Here is a 20204-nt window from a genome sequence, read left to right on the forward strand (position 1 = left end):
CACAGAGCCTGATGTGGGGCTCAATCCCACAACCCCGGGATCATGACCTGAGCTGAAATCAAGAGTCAGATGCTCAAATGACTCAGCTACCCAGGAGTCCCCAGATTCAATATCTTAAATAAATATGGAACTATTCAGATTTTCCATATCTTCTTGTGTCAATTTTGTATATAGGTGTTTTTCTAGGATACTATTCATTTCTTCTACATTTTCAAATGTTTTGGCAGTAATGCAACTCATTAAATATCCTCTAATATTGTTATTTGTAGGGCCTATATTGATGCTTTTTCAATTCTGATATTGATAATTTGTGCCATCTCTTTCTGTCCTGATCTGTGCTAGAGGTCTTATTTTCACTTTCTTTTCAAAGAACCAATTTTTAGTTTTGTTGATTTCATTACTGATTTCATGTAGTGATCCCAAATTTATTATTTAAAAATTTTTAAGTGTTTATTCATTTTTGATTTAAAAAAATTTTTTTAATGTTTATTCATTTTTGAGAGAGACAGAGATCATGAGTGGGGGAGGGGCAGAGAGAGAGGGAGACACAGAATCTGAAGCAGGCCCCTGGCACCATGCTGACAGCACAGAGCCTGATGCGGGGCTCGAACTCACAGACAGCAAGATCATGACTGAACTGAAGTCGGATGCTTAACTGACTTAGCCACCCAGGCGCCCTGTAGTGATCCCAAATTTAGTAATCTAGCTAAACATTCTTATTACTTATATTAGTGTCTCTTTTGGGGTGTGGTTAGACTTGATTACCTATTCAATCTACTAAATGGTTATTGGTTTATTCAGGTTTTCAAATCTTCTTGAGCCAATTTTGGTAAGTAATTTTCCAGGAAATTTCCATTTGATCTAAGTTTTCAAATTTATTGTCAAAGTTTTATTTTTATTTAAAAAATTTTAATGTTATATTTATTTTTGAGAGACATAGAGAGGGAGAGACAGAATCCGAAGCAGGCCCTGGGCTCTGAGCTGTCAGCACAGAGCCCTACACAGGGCTCAAACCCACAAACTGTGAGATCATGACCTGAGCCGAAATCCAACACTCAATAACTCAGCCACCCAGGCGCCCCTGTCAAAGTTTTAAGTAAAATTTTCTTGTGACTTAAACTATATCTTCTGTTGTTCTGAATATTAATTAATCTTTTCTATTTTTCTTCATTAGTATTACTAGATGTTTGTTTATCTAGTTTTTTTTTTGCCCCTAATTATTCTTTATTTTCCATTTCATTTATGATTGCTCTTGTCTATTTTTTCCTCCTTTCTTTCTTCTCCTTTCTCTGAATCCAGATTGTTTGGGTTCTAATGCTGATTCTGCTCTTTAGTAGCTAAGTAATCTTGAAAGTGTTATGAAACTTCTTTGTGCCTGCTTCCAGTCTATAATATGGAAATAATATCTACACACTGATTTGTTGTACATTTACACATACACATACCTTTAGAACAAAAACTGGCACATACTAACCACTCCAATGTTAGCTATTATTAGTATCATCATCATTAGTAGTAATAGTAATAGTATGACTATGTCGACCACTACTATTAATACTATTCAGGGTGGGGGGCACCTGGTGACTCTTGACCTCAGGGTTGTGAGTTCACCCCCACGCTGGGCATGGAGCCTAATTGAAATAAAGATTTAAAAAGTACTATTTTTTGGGGGCGCCTGGGTGGCTCAGTCGGTTAAGCGTCCGACTTCAGCTCAGGTCACGATATCACGGTCAGTGAGTTTGAGCCCCACGTCAGGCTCTGGGCTGATGGCTCAGAGCCTAGAGCCTGCTTCTGATTCTGTGTCTCCCTCTCTCTCTCTGCCCCTCCCCAGTTCATGCTCTGTCTCTCTCTGTCCCAAAAATAAAAATAAAACATTAAAAAAAAATTAAAAAAAAATAAAAAGTACTATTTTGAATGAAACTCATTTAATTTTTAGGGGTTTTTTTTCTTACTGATTTCAAGGCCATAAATTTAGCTGTAAATATTACTTCAAATGTATTCATCACATCTTGATATGTGTGGTACTTATATCATTGTTCAGTTCTATAAATTTTGAAATACTCCTTATAAATACACACCTCAAAAAAAAAGTTATTGATGACCAACATTTTTAAGTCTATAATAAAGGGATTTTAAGATACTATTCATAATACAAATAGCCTAAATTTTATCAAGACTCTCTGTGACCTAGTAGATAGTCAATTTCTGTAGTTGTTCCATGTATACTTTAAAAAGTCTCTCTTTATGAAGTATAGAGATCTGTATAGCTTTATATATATTTGAATAAATTTAGCAATTTTTGCTTCAAAATTCTATTTTTGATGACTTTTCAGTTTTGACAGAAGTATATTAAAATCTTTCATGTTAATTATGTAATTGTCAATTACTTTTTGAAATTGCAACAGCTTTTTGTCTATTTTCTGGCTATGTTTTTAGAGTATTTCTTCTCTTTAGTAGGTTGTTCCTCTTGTTATTATGGAGTAACATTCTTCTTTTTTCCTTAAAATCTATTTTGTCACTTGTTAATACTTTACATTAGATTTCTTTAGTTTTCACTAATGAATATCTTTTTTTAAATTAAGGTAAAATATACATTATGTAAAACTTACCATCTTAACCATTATTAAGTGTACAGTTCAATGGCACTAAATATAATAATATGGTTGTATAACCATCACTACCACCATACCCAGAACTTTTTTCATCTTTCCCAACTGAAACTCTGTATTCATTAAACAATAATATCCCCTCCTCCTCCCAGGGCTTGGCAACTACCACTCTTTCTGTTTCTATGAATTTGACTACTCTAGGTACCTCATACAAGTGGAATCATAACAGTATTTGTCCTTTTGTGACTGGCTTAATTCACTGAGCATAGTGTCTTCGAGGTTCATCCATATTGCAGCATGTGTCAGAATTTCCTTCCTTTTTCAGGCTGAGTAATATTCCATTGCACCTATACATCACGTTTTGTTTATCCATTCATTTAACAATGAACACTTGGGTTGCTTCACCTTTTGGTTATTGTGAATAATGCTGTTATGAATATGAGTGCACTAATATCTGTTCAAGTTATCTGTTTCTATTTCTTTGGGGTATATACTAAGGGAGAACTATCTTTTATAGTCCTTTTATTTTCACATTTTCTACGTGTATATGTTTAAGATTTAGTTGTAAACACTTTGTAGTTAGATTCTGCTTTTGTATTCTTTTATGATCTCTTTTAACAGATAACTCTAATCTGTTTATACTTATCATGATTTTTATAATTTTTTAAAAAGTTTATTTATTTTTTTTGAGAAAGAAAGCATGTGAGTAGGGGAGGAGCAGAGAAAGAGGGAGGGAGAGAGAATCCCAAGCAGGATCCACAGTGCCAATGCAGAGCCCTGTACGAGGCTCAAACTCACAAACCATGAGATCATGACTTGAGCTGAAACCAAGAGTCAAACACTTAATCAACTAAGCCACCCAGGAGTCCTGATTTTTGTAATATTTGACCTTATTCCTTTGATTTTACTGTTTAGATTCTAAGTTTTCTTCTTCCTTTCTTTCAAAATTATCTCCTTTTCTTCTTCTACCCACTGTTAGATGGAAGTGGCACATTGTATTTCTATTCTTTTACCCTTAACTTTTTTAAGTTTTTATTTTTTATTTAGTTGCTTTTTGAAGTAGGCTCCATGTCCAACATGGGGCTCAAACTTATGAACCTGAGATCAAGAATTGCATGCCCGGGGCACCTAGGTGGCTCAATCAGTTAACTGTCCGACTTTGGTTCAGGTCATGATCTTGCGGTTCATGAGTTCGACTTTGGCTCAGGTCATGATCTCACGGTTCATGAGTTTGAGCCCTGCATTGGGGTCTGTGCTAACAGCTCATAGCCGGGAGCATTCTTCGGGTTCTGTGTCTCCCTCTTTCTCTGCCCCTCCCCTACTCACACTCTCTCTAAAAAATAAATAAACATTTAAAAAAATTAAAAAAAAAAAAGAGTTGCATGCCCTACTGACTGAGCCAGCCAGGTACCCCAACCCTTAATTTTTTTCCCAACTCTTCATTTTTAAACATATTTAATTTATACATTTTTTAAACAAAATTACAAAATATTCAGTATTTCTATCCTCCTTCTGAGCAGGACATGGACCCTTTCACTTTACCCTTGACTATCTTCTCTTACTATTTGCTGCTTTTGCTGTCATGACACAAAAATGGTTTTAAGCCAAAAATTAAATTTATCAATAGCTGTGATCAATGAGTTCCCATTTTTTGTAGCTATTAGTGTCTCTTCAATTTTCTTTTTACTAAAGAATAACCTTTACTCTTCTTTCATCAAGTGTGTCTATAAGAGGTAAACTCAGTCTTGTGTAACTGAATGTCTTCATTTTATCCTCAATGTCCTCATTAGCTGATAGAACTTTCTATGTTAGTAGTTATTTTCTACTCATCACACTGAAGATATTATTCCATTATCTTTTGTCATTTGATTTGCTGATGAAAAATCTGTCAATGTAATTGTCATTCCTTAGAAATAATCTTTGTTTTCTGGTATCATTTAAGATTTTTCCCTTTATTTTTGGATACTCTGAAGTTTTCCTACAATGCTTAAAAGCAAAGATTTTTATTATCCCACTTGACACTCAGCAGGCATATATGATCTGAGAACTCATGTATGTCTTTATTCAACTGCAGAAAATTCTGAGCTCTTCAAACCCTTCAAAATTCTTTTCAAGTATTGATTATCTACCATTTCCTCCATTCTCTACCCAAAACTCTTATCAGACGTATGTATATCTTCTGTCTTAACATCTCTGTCATATATACACATGATATATATTTATATCTCTTTGTCAATCTCTGCTACATTCTTGGTAAATATCTCAGTACAAGGTACCAAATCATTTATTTCAGTCAATTATGTTCATGGTCTAGTATCTCATAGACTGATTTTTATTTCAGTGACTGTATTTTCATTTCTAGAATAAATAATTGGATTTTACATTTATCTATTTTTGCTTTTTCTCTGCCTGTTTCTTAATCACTTCTTTTTTTGAGTAAGTTATTTCTTATTTATCTCTCTGTGCATCCTTAAACATGTTTAGTTTTTAGCAGACTGCTAGATAAAATTGTTTTCATATTTCAATTGTTGATATGGTGGCTATGTCCCTTAGCATTAATATTTTTCATAAATTTTAGAGTTTTGGTTTGTTGATTGATTTTCAGTGTATGTGGGGTATTTGTTTTTCTCTTTTCCCCTGTCTGTAAACCCATATTATCTAGTAATTATACTTTTTAATCTTTTTTTAAAATTATTTATCTATTTTGAGAGAGAGACTGTGTGTGCATGCACACACAAACAGGGAAGGGGCAGAGAGAGAATCCCAAGCAGGTTCCATGCTCAGCACTCAGTATGGAGCCGGATGTGAGCTTGATCATGACCTGAGCCAAAATCAAGAGTGGGACACTCAACCAGCTGAGCCCCACAAGCATCCCTCTGGTAATTTTAAAGATGCTTTCACCCAGTTCCCCAGTCTAGAATGAGATTTATAATCACATTTCAGAGTTTATATTCCATGATGCTACAGAGGTAGCACAAATTCAGTATAAAACCAATGGTGGTGTGGTATGACCATGCAGTATGGTCACAAGGCTGCATCTCCATAAGTTCCTATCTCCATAAGCCTTTAGGTTGCTAAACACTGTAGTCCTTGATAGCAGCCAGCAATAGCTTTATTTACTGCTTCCTCTGCCAAGGAGATGGGGCAGTAACCAGGTCCTGACTTTAAGCAATAAGCCTGGCTCCTACTTTATTCTTGTTGCTCTTAAGAGCCAAATTCCCAGAATTGGTCTAGATTTCCAGACCCGAGTGTCATAAGTCCATTCAATTCCTTTCATCATTTAGCATTTTTTTTTTTTTGTTTCTTGACCACAGAAATGTTAACATTGTTTTGAGATTATCAGTAACTTTTTAGTTCTCTCTTTATATATATTTTGTCTATCATTATGTGTGTGAGCAGAATGCATATGTAACGTGAACATGTTCAATGTTAAAGCCATCTGGATAGGAGATTGAAAATTACTTTAAAAATCCATGTATATATAGAAAAATCATATACTCTCTGATACTCTAGCTTGTCTGTCCAGTGTTGTTTAGGAGAATCATTAACCTTGGTTAAATAAACAAACTCCTGGGGCACCTGTGTGGCTCAGTTGTTTAAACATGCAACTCTTGATTTTGGCTCAGGTCATGATCTTGCAGTTCATGTGTTCAAGCCCCATGTCAGACTCTGTGCTGACAGTGCTGAACCTGCCTGGGATTCTCTGACTCCCTCTCTCTGCCCCTCCCCAGCTTGTGCTCTCTTTCAAAAATGAACATTGAAAGAACCCCCAAAAAACAAATGAACTCCTGCTGCTACTTACACTGAGGCATGCTACACAGGAAAAACCCGTATGAGAAGCAGCTTGATCACTACCTATTGTTTGGAATAACTGTCTTTGTGACTCTCAGCATGAGGCTGACATTTGAAATGAACTGTTTTCTCTATTCAAGGTATCTAAATATACAAGGTATATCTAACCCATTGGCAAACATGTGGACCTTCCATGAATTTTCAGTTTCAACTACTTTGGAGGATATCTGACTCCCTCCATGAAGTATGCCTCCAGGATACTTTGAAATATCCCCAAACTGTATTTTGTGTCACAATATAGCCTACATTCTACATTTTAAATTAAACCAACCCAAAGAGATCATCCAAATATAATGAAACATGCCACAAATTATCTAGCCATTTTTGCATGAGGTGGCAATACAAAATTAAATTTATACAAGTATATCAATAAAAATATGTTAACCTAAAAATCAAAAATACTAAATTTAAAACTGCCAAAAAATTTGTGGTGATCACTGTATAAAATCTAAGATTGTTCATCCCATATCTAGTTAGGAAAAATTATAGCTATAAATGCATAATCTTTTGCCTAACAGGCATTCAATAAAAGTTTTTTTAAATGAATATATTACTAAGAAAAAGAGATGTGAAGATTTAAGTATCTAAAACTAAAATATTAAAGTTTAAAACCTAAAAACTGAGGGGTTTTTGAAAGATATAAAAATTTAAACAATTGATAATAATTTAAAAAAGAGTGACTATGAAAGTTTTAGGACTAAGAATTTTAGAAAAAAGAAATTAAAAATAAGAAAATTCTCATAACTGTTTATTGATATAACTTATGGCCAATTTACCATTTTGACTGTGTGACTATTTACAGAAATAAAAAATTCCAAAACGGATGCAGTAAGTTTAACAACATTTAACAAATGCTTACTACATACATGGAAGCTTCGGAAAATAAAAAAGAATAAAACAGTTCCTGCCCTCATAAAATTACCACTTTAATACAGAAGGCAGGTAAATGAACAGTTACAGGATTTAGGATACAATACCCAACATTGCTGGTTCTTTAATATTTTGTTTTCTAGATTTAAGGAAACTTTTTTCTCTTTTCTCTTAAACTATAACTTAAAGCAATTTGATAAAAAAATATATATACCTTTGTGAATAAAGATGAAACAATTTCTTTTTCTCCCTACCTGATCTTGCAGAATTCAGAAACTAAGTGAATAAATCTTATTTTCATGCAATACAGTTATTTGGGTAAGTTCAGTAAGAATCTGTTCTCTTGCTATTAGGACACATTTGGAAACTTTGGTTATATTACCAAGGAACTGACGAATATCATACTTGAGAATGATGCATAAAATCCAATATGACCAGGGGCGCCTGGGTGGTTCAGTCGGTTAGGTGTCCAACTCTTAGATTCAGCTCAGATCATGATCTCACAGTTCATGAGATTAAACCCCATGTCGAACTTTGCACTGACAGCACAGAACCTGCTTGGGATTCTCTCTTCTCTGTCTCTGCCCGCACCCCCTCAAAATAAATAAATAAACTTAAAAAAAAAAATCCAGTATGACCAGATAGCTTTACAATTCTCAGGCTGACTATTAGGAGCCAATATTTATAAAGCATCCCCTTGGAAAAACCAGTCTATATCGGGGATACAGGGTTCCCAGCCATACAAGTGAATCACAAAGGTCAGTTCCTGGCAGGCTTAGAAACCTCAGGATATCTTGGGAACTTGGAAAAGAGAGGAATTCAAATAGGTCTAATAGGTATTGTGTCTAAAGTCTGACGGTGAGTCCTTGGTTTGGCTTCCTAGCCTCCAGAGGCTTTTAAAACTTGAATCTGAGATTCCTTATGAAAACTTTTAGCAAGCAAACTCTAAAGACCTAGGTAAGCAAATACTATTCTTGTTGTACTTATGACCAAGTTTAATGAGACTAGCCTTATTTTGCAAACAAATTAGTATTACTTTATCTTTGATAGAAATAGGGGTGACTATGGTGAGAAAAAGGATGTTTCAGTAGGGAACTATAGCACACCCTCATGGGTATTAAATTCTAGTCCTAGCCATTGTCTTTAAGATTTTATTACTTTTTTTTTTTTTTTAATTTTTTTTTTTTCAACGTTTTTATTTATTTTTGGGACAGAGAGAGACAGAGCATGAACGGGGGAGGGGCAGAGAGAGAGGGAGACACAGAATCGGAAACAGGCTCCAGGCTCTGAGCCATCAGCCCAGAGCCCGACGCGGGGCTCGAACCCACGGACCGTGAGATCGTGACCTGGCTGAAGTCGGACGCTTAACCGACTGCGCCACCCAGGCGCCCCAAGATTTTATTACTTTACTTACTTGTTACCTAGCCTGCATCTTGAATCCTTCTAGTTTCCTCCACTATCGAGCTACAACTCTTCAAATTAGAGTTTCCAATTTTTCTCCCACCCTTCTGACTTTGAATTACTAAAACTTGAAACTGTCCTTTTCCCAAAGCCCTGCAAACTGAACCTGGACAATTTGATGTAAACTTGGCGAGAAATCACCACAACAACTCATGTATGGACAAACTTTGTGCCTATTCCCGTGTGAGCCACTTAGAAAGTTCACCAGATCACCTGATGACACCACCAGAGACAATCAAAGTATAAACCAGGAAAATCTGTCATATTTCCAGTGCCTGTCTATATTCCATCTGAAGATGCTTCAAGTTCAGCATCTTAGAAAATCTTAACTGACTGCCTTCTGGACTACAAAACTGGTTCCAATCATTAACCTTTTTCTTATGTTTCCCTAGAAATGCACAGGACAGAGACTGGTTCAGTGGGTTATGGGACAATCTACCAACTCAATTTATGGAATGTGAAATTTCTTGGAGAAGCTTCAGATAGAGTGGAGTGGGGGGGATGACATGGTTCAGGACATCCTACCCCCCAAATACAGCACCTTGGCCTTTTAAATATTTCAAGCTAAAGGAATCTAAGAAATGGTATGTGAAGGAAGGACCTTCTGACCTTCCCCTGAAGCATGTCATAAAATCCTCATTTGGAAGATACCCTCTCCTTATAATCTGGGGGGAAGGCACATCTTTATATCCAAGACAGAACAACACCAAGAAGAAGAATCTGAACAAATAGGCCTTACTACATTTCCCCGAGCTTACTATACTTACCTCATACACTTTGTCCTATCATCTTTCCACAACTTTCAACTTTTCATCAGACCTAGCATAAAAACACTTAGGTTTAACCATTTCTCAGTTCTTCATTTTCCTCTTAAGGGTACTGTGTCATGAAAATTTACATGAAATACATGTGCATGCTTTCCTCCCGTTAATCTGTCTTTGTCAGTTTAATTTTCAGACCCAGTCAGAGACGCTAAGAAGGTCAAGGAAAACTTTTCCTCCCCCAGAATAGTTAATTACAGAATAATGTGGAATATACACTAATGAAAGTATGTTCAATGTATTGAAGTAGAATGAGAAAGGAGTGATTGATATGGTCAAGATTGGTAAAGATATGAAGAAGGATTTTACCAAATAGGTGACAGCAGAGCATGCCTTTAAAGTATGATTAGGAATTTACTAGAAAGAGAACAAGAAAAGGAAATATTAAAGAATTTTTCCAAAACATCAAAAGTATAGAAGAGGTGGTGTGATACAATAAAAAACCAGTGAACCTGAAGAACAGGGACCTAGATAATAGTCCTGGTTAGTCCACTATTTACCTTAAGCAAATTAAACTCTCTGGACCTAATTTTTATTTTCTGTGAAATGAGGGAATCACATTAGAGAAGACTCTCAAACTTTAATGTAAATATAAATAAGGTCTAGGTAGGGCCTGAAATCCTTCTAATAATCACAGGTAATATGGATGCTGCTGGTCCACTGACCTACAACTTTGAGTAGTAGGGCATTATATTATCTCTATTGGTTCCTTGTATCTTAAAAGTTTATTTCCAATAATTCTTCTAATATTTTGCAATTTTTTGGCCAATATGATTTTGGGAAAGATAAAACCAAAAAAGAAAGTTATAAGGCAAAAAAAGAAAATTATAAGGCGAAAGTACATTTAAAAAATAATTTCCCCTTATGACTAAATAGTGTTTACTTTCTGAAAAATAAATATTTAATAAAACCACTTTCACAGTTAACATGATAATATATCTTTCAAAATCCTTATAAAAGAATTTATTAGACATATGAATAAGCAATTTAAAGGTACAAGAAATGAGAAATACCAAAAAGTCAATTATAATCTACATAAAAGTGATATACAACTTGAAAATACAATGAAAAACAATCCCATTTTTAAATAATAAGAAAAAAAACAGTTAAATATTGAGACACCTATTTAACTTGGGAAGTCAGATATTCATTCAAAGAAAAGCAGAAGACTACAATGAAGTATGAATAAATGGAGTCTTAGATGTAAAGGCTAAAGATAGTAAATAATACCACCCAATTTAATATGTAGATTTAATTCAATATACACTAAGGTTTCTGAGGACTACTTATAGAACTTGGTAAACTAATAGTGAAATTCTTCTGGAAGAACAGAGAAAAAATAGATTTTTAAAGTTTTTAGGTTCAAATTATAATAAAGCAGTTTTCAAACCCATATGTGATATTGTGATTTATGATAAGAAATATATATTTGGTCTCCATCCCTTTTCTGGCAGAGAGCTCCTAAAACACTTGGAATTTCCTAAGGAAGGAGAGCCACAAGTGTGTCTTTTGTTATGTTAATGCGGCCACTATTGGAATCAGCCTCAGGTTTGGAAACTGGTGCCAAGACAACCATGTGACCTCCTAGGAGGGGAGAGGGGTTGGAAGTCGATTCAATCACCAATGGCAATGAGTTCATCAATCATGCCTACATAATGAAGCCTTCCAAAAAACCCCCAAAGGACAGAGATCAGAACTTCCAGGTTGGTGAGGAGATGTGGGGAGAGTGGTACACTTGGAGAGGGCATGGAAACTGCACACTGTCTTCCCACACCTTCCTATGCATCTCTTCTGTCTGGCTGTCCCAAAGTTATACCGTTTTATAATCAACGGGTAATCTAGTAAATAAAAAGTCTCTCTGAGTTCTGTGAGCCACTCTAGCAAATTAATTGACTCAAGGAAGGGGCTGTTGGAACCTCAGATCTACCATTGTGGGACCCAAGGAATTTAACAAAAATTCCCTACCCCTTGACAGGCAGAGCAAGACTAACTCCATTTTGTGCTACACCCACCATCTCATGTATAACCCCCAAATGACCTACTTATTGCTTAAGATACTCCCCCACCCTAGTCAAGCTGCTGAGCACACCCTTACTGGAAACCAGCTCATATAGGAATGCGGACCCCTAACGGCCAAAGAATGTAAACCCCACCTTTTGCCCGCCAAACTTGCAGGCCAAATCTGACCAGAGTGATAGGCTAGTTCGAACAGTTACTATAGGGTACATTGTAATTCAATTGGCCACCTGCGTGTAGACTGGCATGACTATGCAACTTTCTGTGTGTGTTACAATCTCATTGGCCACTGGCCCCTATAAAACTGCTACGCCTTTCAACCTAAGGGTCCAAGTCCCTGCTCCGCTGTGTCGGGTATACTTGGGCCCAAGCTCGAGCTTGCAAATAGACCCTCGTGCGTTTGCATTGGTATCGGCTCCTTGGTGGTCTCTCGGGTTCGAAATCAGGGGCATTACACCATTAGTTGCTCAGAAGCACAGACAACAACCAGGACTTTCAACTGGTGTCTGAAGTGGAGGAGAGAAGAGCAATCTTGTAGGGCTGTGCCCTTAATCTGTGAAATCTGAGGCTATCTCCTGGTAGATGGTGTCAGAATTGAGTCGAATTGTAGGTGTCTGAGAATTGCTTGGTCATGTGGGAAAAGCCCACACATATCAGAACTCGCATCAAAATTGTTACTATATGCTAGGGATAAGGACAAGAATTGGAAAAAATGGAAATTCTAGAGACAGGTTGAAAATAGTGCAATAACTTAATGTGTGTATGTGATAAACCAGAAGTAAATACCATACCACAAAGGAAAAACAAACAATAAGAGTTCTGGGACAGATGGTTATCAGGATAGAGAAAAATTAATTTGGATCATTATATATTCCAAAGAGGTCAAATAATCAGGGGGAAAAATAAATGAAAATTGAGTAGTACATTTATGCCCTGATAAAGAACAGATGATTAAAAGAAATGAAGGTTCTCATAAGAGTCAAAATGGATATACCTGAATATATACAAATAAAAATCTCTAATGCATCAAATTCAGTTAAGTTTCAGGATACAAATCAACAAACAAAAATCAGCCATAATTGGAGAAATGTGGAGAAAGGGGGCATTTGTGTACTAGTGGTAGTAATGTAAATTGGTACAGCCACCATGGAAAACAGTATGGAGGTTCCTCAAAAAATTAAAACTAGAATGATCCAGCAATTCCTCTTTGGGTATTTATAAAGAAAATGAAAACATGAACTCAAAACAATATATACACCCCCATGTTCAATAGAGCATTATTTACAATAGTCAAGAAATGGAAACAATCTAAGTGTTTATGAACAGATAAATAGATAAAGAAGATGGGGCACCTGGGTGGCTTAGTCAGTTAAGCATCTGACTTTGACTCAGGTCATGATTGCATGGTTAGTGATTTCAAGCTCCCCATTGGGCTCTCTGCTGTCAGCGCAGAGTCCACTTCAGATCCTCTGTCTCCCTGTCACTCTGCCCCTCCCCATCATGCACACTTGCACATTCTCTCAAAAATAAATAAACATTAAAAAAAAGTTGTGGTATATATATCCAATGGAATATTATTCAGTCATTAAAAAAACAAGGGAATCTTGCCATTTGCGACAATATGGATGGAGCTTGAGGGCACTGTACTAAGTGAAAGAAGCCAGACAGAGAAAGGCAAATACCTTATGATTTCTGTTAGATATGTGGAGTCTTTGAAAAAGAAAAACCCCAAGTTCATAGACACAGTGGGCAGACTGTCATTGCGAGAGGGGGAGATAGGGGTGGGAGGAATGGGGAAAGGAGGTCAACATGTATAAAGAAAACAAAATGCAGTTGATGTAAAACAGGCACAGAAATTTTGAATCATATTCAAAATACTGACATATATATATGTATATATATATATATGTTTATATATGTTTATATATGCTAATGTATAAGACAAGGGTATATTTTATATAAGGCATATAAAAACAAATACATAGCCATTATTTCTAGAATAATGAAAATAAAATCCAACATTCTAAATTTTAAGGTAAGACCCAAATATTACATATTTCTAGAAATTTCAATAAAAAATTAAAACCTCAAGAGCCAAGAAAAAAATTGGTCATATTTTTGTGTACTAGCAATGAACAATCTGTAAAGGAAATTAAGAAAACAATTAAATTTACAATAACATGAGAAAGAATAAAATGCTTAAGAATAAATTTAACCAAGGAGGCACAAGACTTGTGCACTGAAAACTATAAAACACTGCTGAAAGAAAATAAAGACACTCTAAATAAATGGAAAGATATTCCGTTTTCATGACTAGAAGACTTAATATTGTTCAGATGACAATATTTCCCAAAGTAATCTATAGATTCAATGCAGTGGAATCCATTTGGGGTGCCTGGCTGGCTCAGTTGGAGTAGCATGCAACTTGATCTTGGGATCATGAGTTCTACCCACATGAGGTATAGAGATTGCTTAAATAAATAAAACTTTAAAAACACTAAAAATTAAATCTGAAGTGCCTTGGGGCATCTAGCTGGCTCAGTCCAGAGAACATGTGACTCTTGATCTCAGGGTCATGAGTTCAAGTCCTACATAGGGCCTATGTAGAGCTTACCTATTGGGAAAAAAAAAAATCCCCACTGCCTTTTTAGTGGTAATAGACAAACAGATCCTAAGATTCACATAGAATTATAAGAGATCCCAAATAGTCAAAATAATTTTAGAAAGAAGAACAAAGTTGGAGCACTCATACTTCCTGATTTCAAGACTTACCACAAAGTTACAGTAATGAAAACAGTGAGGTAGTGGCATCTGGGGAATAGAATTGAGAGTCCAAAATAAACTCATACAATTGATTTTCAACAAGTATGCTAAGAATGTTCAATAGAAAAAGAAGAGTCTCTTCAGCAAATAGTATGGGACAACTAAATACCTGCATATAGAAGAATGAAGTTGGATCCTTACCTCATATCATATATAAAAATTAGATGTGGTGGCTGGGTGGCTTAGTCAGTTAAGTATGTGAGGGTTGATCTCAGCTCAGGTCATGATCTCGTGGTTCATGAGATTGAGCCCCACATCAGGCTCTGTGCTGGCAGTGCAGAGACTGCTTCTCTGTCTCCTTTCTCTGCCCCTCCTACATGCATTCACACACTCTTTCTCAAAATAAATAAATAAACATTAAAAAATCATATAAAAACAGATGAAAACCTACACATAAGAGGCAAAACTATAAACCTTCTAGAGGCAAACATAAGGGGAAATCTTCATAACCTTTGATTTGGCAAAGGTTTCTTAGATATGACACCAAAAGCATAAACACCAAAAGAAGAGATTAATTTGGCTTCATCAAAATTAAAAACTTTGTGTATCAAAGGACACTATCAAAGAGTGAAAAGACGACCCACTGAATGGGCAAAAATAATTGCAAATCATATATCTGATGAGGGTCTAGTATCCAAATATATAAAAGAATGCTTAAAACTCAACAACAAAGACAAACAACCCAATTTAAAAATGGGCAAAGTACTTGAGTAGACATTTCTCCAAAGAGGATATACAAATGGCCAATGAGTAGAGGAAAAGAAGTTCAATGCCATTAGTCATTAGAGAAACGCAAATGAAAATCACAATGAGGGGCGGCTGGCTGACTCAGGAGAGCAGGTGACTCTTGACCTCAAGGTTGTAAGTTTGAGCCCCACTTTGGATGTAGAGATTACTTAAAAATCTTTTTTTCCCCCAAGTTTATTTATTTATTTTTAGAGAGAAAAGGAGAGAGAGAATGAGTGGGAAGGGTCAGAGAGAGAGGGAGAGAAAGAATCCCAAGCAGGCTCCGTGCTGTCAGCACAGAGCCTGATGCAGGGCTCGAACTCATTAACTATGAGATCATCACCTGAGTTGAAGTCAAAAGTCAGATGCTTAACTGACTGAGCCATCCAGGTGCTCCCAAAAATAAAATCTTTAAAAAAAAAAGAAAGAAAATCACAATGAGATACCACTTCACACGCACTAGGATGGCAACAGTGAAAAATAAAAAATACCCAAGAAGTATTAAGTGTTGGCAAGCACGTGGAGAAATTGGAATTGTCGTGCATTGCAGGTAGGACTGTAAAATGGTAGAGCCACTGTGGAGAATAGTTTGGCAGTTCCTTAATAAAGCTAAACACAGAATTACCATATGACCCCGTGATTCCACATCTAGGTACATACTTGAAAGAATCGAAAATAGGTGTTCAACAAAAATTTGTAAATGAATGTTCATACAACACTATTCATAATAGCCAAAAAGTGGAAACAATTCAAATGTCCACCAACAGATGAATAGATAAGCAAAATGTATTCATACAACTGAATATTATTTAGCCACAAAAAATAAAGTATTGATATATGCTACAATAGAATGAACCTTGAAAACATCATGCTAAGTAAAAGTAGCCAGACACAAAACGTCACATGTTGTATGATTCCATTTATATGAAAGATTCAGAACAGATGAATCCATAGAGTCAGAAAGCAGATTAGTCTTTGCCAGGGACTGTGGGTAGGAGAGAACAGGGAGTGACTGCTTAATAGGTACAGGGTTTTTTTGGGGGGTTGATGAAAACATTCTGGAACTAGATAGTTTGCAATGATCACCTAACATTATGAATGTACTAAATGCCAATGAATTGTACACTTCGGTGAATTGTATGTGCGTTTTTCCACAAAATTTAAAAATTATTTTTAATTAAAATATTTTGCATGATGATTAAATATAATAAAATCTCGTATCAGGAAAGGCAACGGAAAAGTAAAACTGTAGTAAAGATAACTGATAAGAGGTTAACATCTGATTTATTTATAAAGATTTGACACAAAGATACAGGATCAATCTCCAAAGCTATCAGGCTAAGTGGTCAAATGGATGCACAGATTATATACCAACAAATAATTATAGTAAAATTCCTCATATAAAAATGGAGAGGCCACCAGAAAGTAAATGCTTATTAAAAAATATTTAAGGAATCATTATATTCTAAATGCCTTAGAGTTAAAAAGCCAATGTGGCCAGGCCATACAGAAATAAATTTAAACATCTCCAATGACACTGTGAAACTGTTCTACAGAACAGTCTGAAAATATGTAATAGGAACTATAAAACTGGTCAAGTACTTTGACCTAGTAATTTCAGTTTGGGAACTACTTTTAAAGGAATACACTTGGGGTGCCCAAGTGGGTCAGTTGTTTAAGTGTCCGACTCTTGATTTTGGCTCAGGTCATGATCTCACAGTCAGTGAGTTTGAGCCCTGCAACCAGTTCTGCACTGACATGGGGGAGCATACTTGGGATTCTGGGTCTCCCTCTTTCTGCCTCTCCCCCTCACAATCTCCCTCTCTTTCTCTCTCTCTCAAAAATAAATAAATAAACTTAAAAAAAATAAAGGAACACAAAAGTGTAAGCAGGAAATAATTTGAAAAAAAGTCACTCATAGTCATGACAACTAACATGAGAAAATATGAAATACTTTAAATAACCAATAAAAGAATAGAACTAACTGAACTATTATTATTGCCTAAACACAATCGAATATATGTATGTGTCTATATATGTATATATATGTATATATCTATTTAAAATGACAACTGTGTAACTATTTGATAGGTTAAAATGTATGTAAAGATAATGCCAATGTAAATCACAAAACAGTGCTCCCAATGATTTCAACTTTATATATACACTGAAAAGAATTTGGAGTAAGAGTTTAAGACTCAACAGGCTCTTTTAAAGAAGTTGTAGAGAATAATAATTTCCTGGCAATTATTTCCAATCACATTCTTTATCCAAATATCATTAAAAAAAATACAGGTATGGCAATGATAAAAGGTTTTATAGGGTAAACTTAAGTTTAGAAGAAAGTATTAAGTTAATTAAGATATTGAATTAAGATACTTTGTTTTGTCCTTACTATACACCTCTTTCTGGTAAGATAGAAGTTTTCAGGCCAATTCTTCAACAAGATTTTGAGAAAAAAAATTTCCAATGTATTTAAAACATTAGCCACATTTATTTAATAAAAATGTTTTTCATATGATACTTCAGTAAACATACAAGGATACACTTTAAAATATCAAGGAAGGAAAGTCAGTTAAATGGATGCAAAGTATATCTTCATATAGATGAAGAAATATGAACTGTCAGAAGACCAATTAAAAATACTCTGAAGAGATTTAAAAAATGTAACGTTGCAGTCCTCACTGTATGAGCAACCTGCGCACAAATAGCCGTGCAACACTGCTCTGAATAGTTGTTGCCATAGAAGCCATCATGGAAAGCAAACAAAGGCAAACTGCAGCTTGTAGACATTGTCTGTTCAGACCCTTCCATGTCTGAACAGACAGAATGTCTACAAGCTGCAGTTTGCCTTTGTTTTTATGAATCCTTCATTGCAGCACAGTAGAGAATATTGAAAGGAGTTAACATGTCTACTAAGAGGGGATGAGTTCAATAAAATACTACAAACATGTATAATGGAACATGATACAGCCATTAGTTGAAGTAAATTTTTATATACAGGTATGGAATGTACTCCAAAATATATTGTTAAGGAAAAATAAAAATAAACAACAACAACAACAACAAAAGAAGTTGAAGGGAAAAAGCTTTGTAAAGCAGAAGCAGTGAAAAGTGTAGTTTAAGGGAAGTGACCTAAGAGACACTGTCTGGTCCAAACCCTCTCGACTACCAGAATTTTTCTTATATTTCCTAAGAATCTGCCAATTAGAGAGTTATACAAGTTAAAATGTATTGTCCACCTATCAAAATTGATACCTCTGAGATAATTAAGAAGTGATATTTTAGTACACATTACTATGAATTTGTTCAATTTCTTTCACTTTTCTCCTAATACCTAAATGAAGCAAATTGCAATGGAAAGGAATGCAAAAGGAAGGAGCATTGAGCCTTCTATTATGGCAGTCCCTAGGTTTTTATATCTCCCAGAATCCATTTTTCAAAACTATTTATCTTCTCCTCCTAGTCAAAGTTTTAATTCATTAGCCTAACAAAATATATCTTTTCTCACTTCTCCAAAAATTTTTTAGTTATAAGAATTAATAGCATTTTTAAAATGTCAACTCACCTGAAGTTTATTATTTAATAGTGGAGAACGTGAGAAGATTTTTAAAGGCTTCTTTAAAATATCTCTATCCAGGCTCAGTAGATTGAGCCTCTGACTCTTTTTTTTTTTTTTTATGTTTATTTTTGAGAGAGAGAGAGAGCACATGCGTGCACGTGTGCGCAAGACAGAGAGAGAGTGGGAGAGGGGCAAAGAAAGGTGGACAGAGGATCTGAAGCAGGTTCCACACCAACAGCAGAGAACCTGATGCAGGGCCTGAACTCAGGAGCCTTGAGATCATGACCTGAACCAAAGTTGAATGTTTAACCAACTGAGCCATCCAGGCACCCTAAGTCTCCAACTCTTGATTTCTGCAGTTTGTGAGATCAAGCCCTGTGTTGGGCTCTGCACTGACAGCACTGAGTGAGCCTGCCTGGGATTCTCTCTCTCCCTCTCTCTCTGCCCCTCCCCTGCTTGAGCATGCTTTCACGCTCTCTCTCTCTTAAAATAAATAAACTTAAAAAAATAAAATAAAATATCTCTATCCATTTAAAACTTGCTTTCCTTTTAATTTTTACCACCATCACACTTTCTCTTTGTATGCATATAAGTTTACTATACATTCATTAGACAGTATAATAATGAAGACCTTAATTGAGCCTTATAAACATATTATATTTAAAGAAATCTTTTCAGCATAACATTCATCAACTGATTCTTACTTTGCTTCAACTTATGGAAATCACCGACTCTATCCTTGGTAGCCTGCTTTAGTATATCTGCTTGAATTCTGGGTATACTTTCCAAGTTCGGGCCTGGAATTAAACGCTGAAGAGGATTGGAAGGGTTCTGCTTTGAAGTTCCAGGATTTCCATTGTGGTGTCCATGAGAATCTATGGCATAAAAACATCAAATTAAGGTCCTATTTTGCAAAAGAATTTCGCAAGACCTGCTTAGAAAATGTAAGACACACTGTTGTTTGATATTGAGTAGTCACGTAGCTTTTTTTTTTTTTTTGGCTTTATTATAATTTCTTTAATCAAATCTTACAGCCAATGTGATTTTAGCTGTGTGAAGTTTACTAATCATTCTTAGGTAAGTATCTCTGGTATTGATTATAAATAAACCTATCAGCCAAAGTGATACATAGTAGAAACTTGAAGATTTAACTGGCATTGAGACTTGTATCTTTTTCTTCCCTAAGTTTTTCTAACTCTACATTGCTATGAGAAATCTCTAGCCTCTAAGTCATTTTCACCTACACAGTGACTCACAACTGTTAACTTTTTTTTTAGTTTATTTATTTTTAAGTAATCTCTATACACAGTATGGGGCTTGAATTCAGGACCCGGAGATCAAGAGTTGCGTGCTTGTCTGAGCTGCCAGGTGCCCCATGTTAACTCTTGATTCTTTTTTTTTTAAGTTTATTTACTTATTTTGAGAGAGAGAGAGAGAGAGAGAGAGAGAGAGAGAGAGTGCACG

At 35.4% G+C, this 20204-nt stretch overlaps 1 protein-coding gene across 2 annotated transcripts in view; it reads right to left on the bottom strand.

The window, feature by feature from the left end:
* Nucleotides 1-20204, bottom strand: part of GOLM2 (golgi membrane protein 2) — a 109277-nt gene that overhangs the window by 21704 nt on the left and 67369 nt on the right. For both annotated transcript variants that reach the window (XM_030318277.1, XM_030318279.1), the window contains exon 8: nt 19445-19615. In XM_030318277.1, coding sequence (XP_030174137.1) covers nt 19445-19615 — 171 coding nt within the window. The remainder of the gene's footprint in view (nt 1-19444; nt 19616-20204) is intronic.

Source organism: Lynx canadensis, chromosome B3 (assembly GCF_007474595.2).
Source record: "Lynx canadensis isolate LIC74 chromosome B3, mLynCan4.pri.v2, whole genome shotgun sequence".
Classification (NCBI taxonomy): Eukaryota; Metazoa; Chordata; class Mammalia; order Carnivora; family Felidae; genus Lynx; species Lynx canadensis.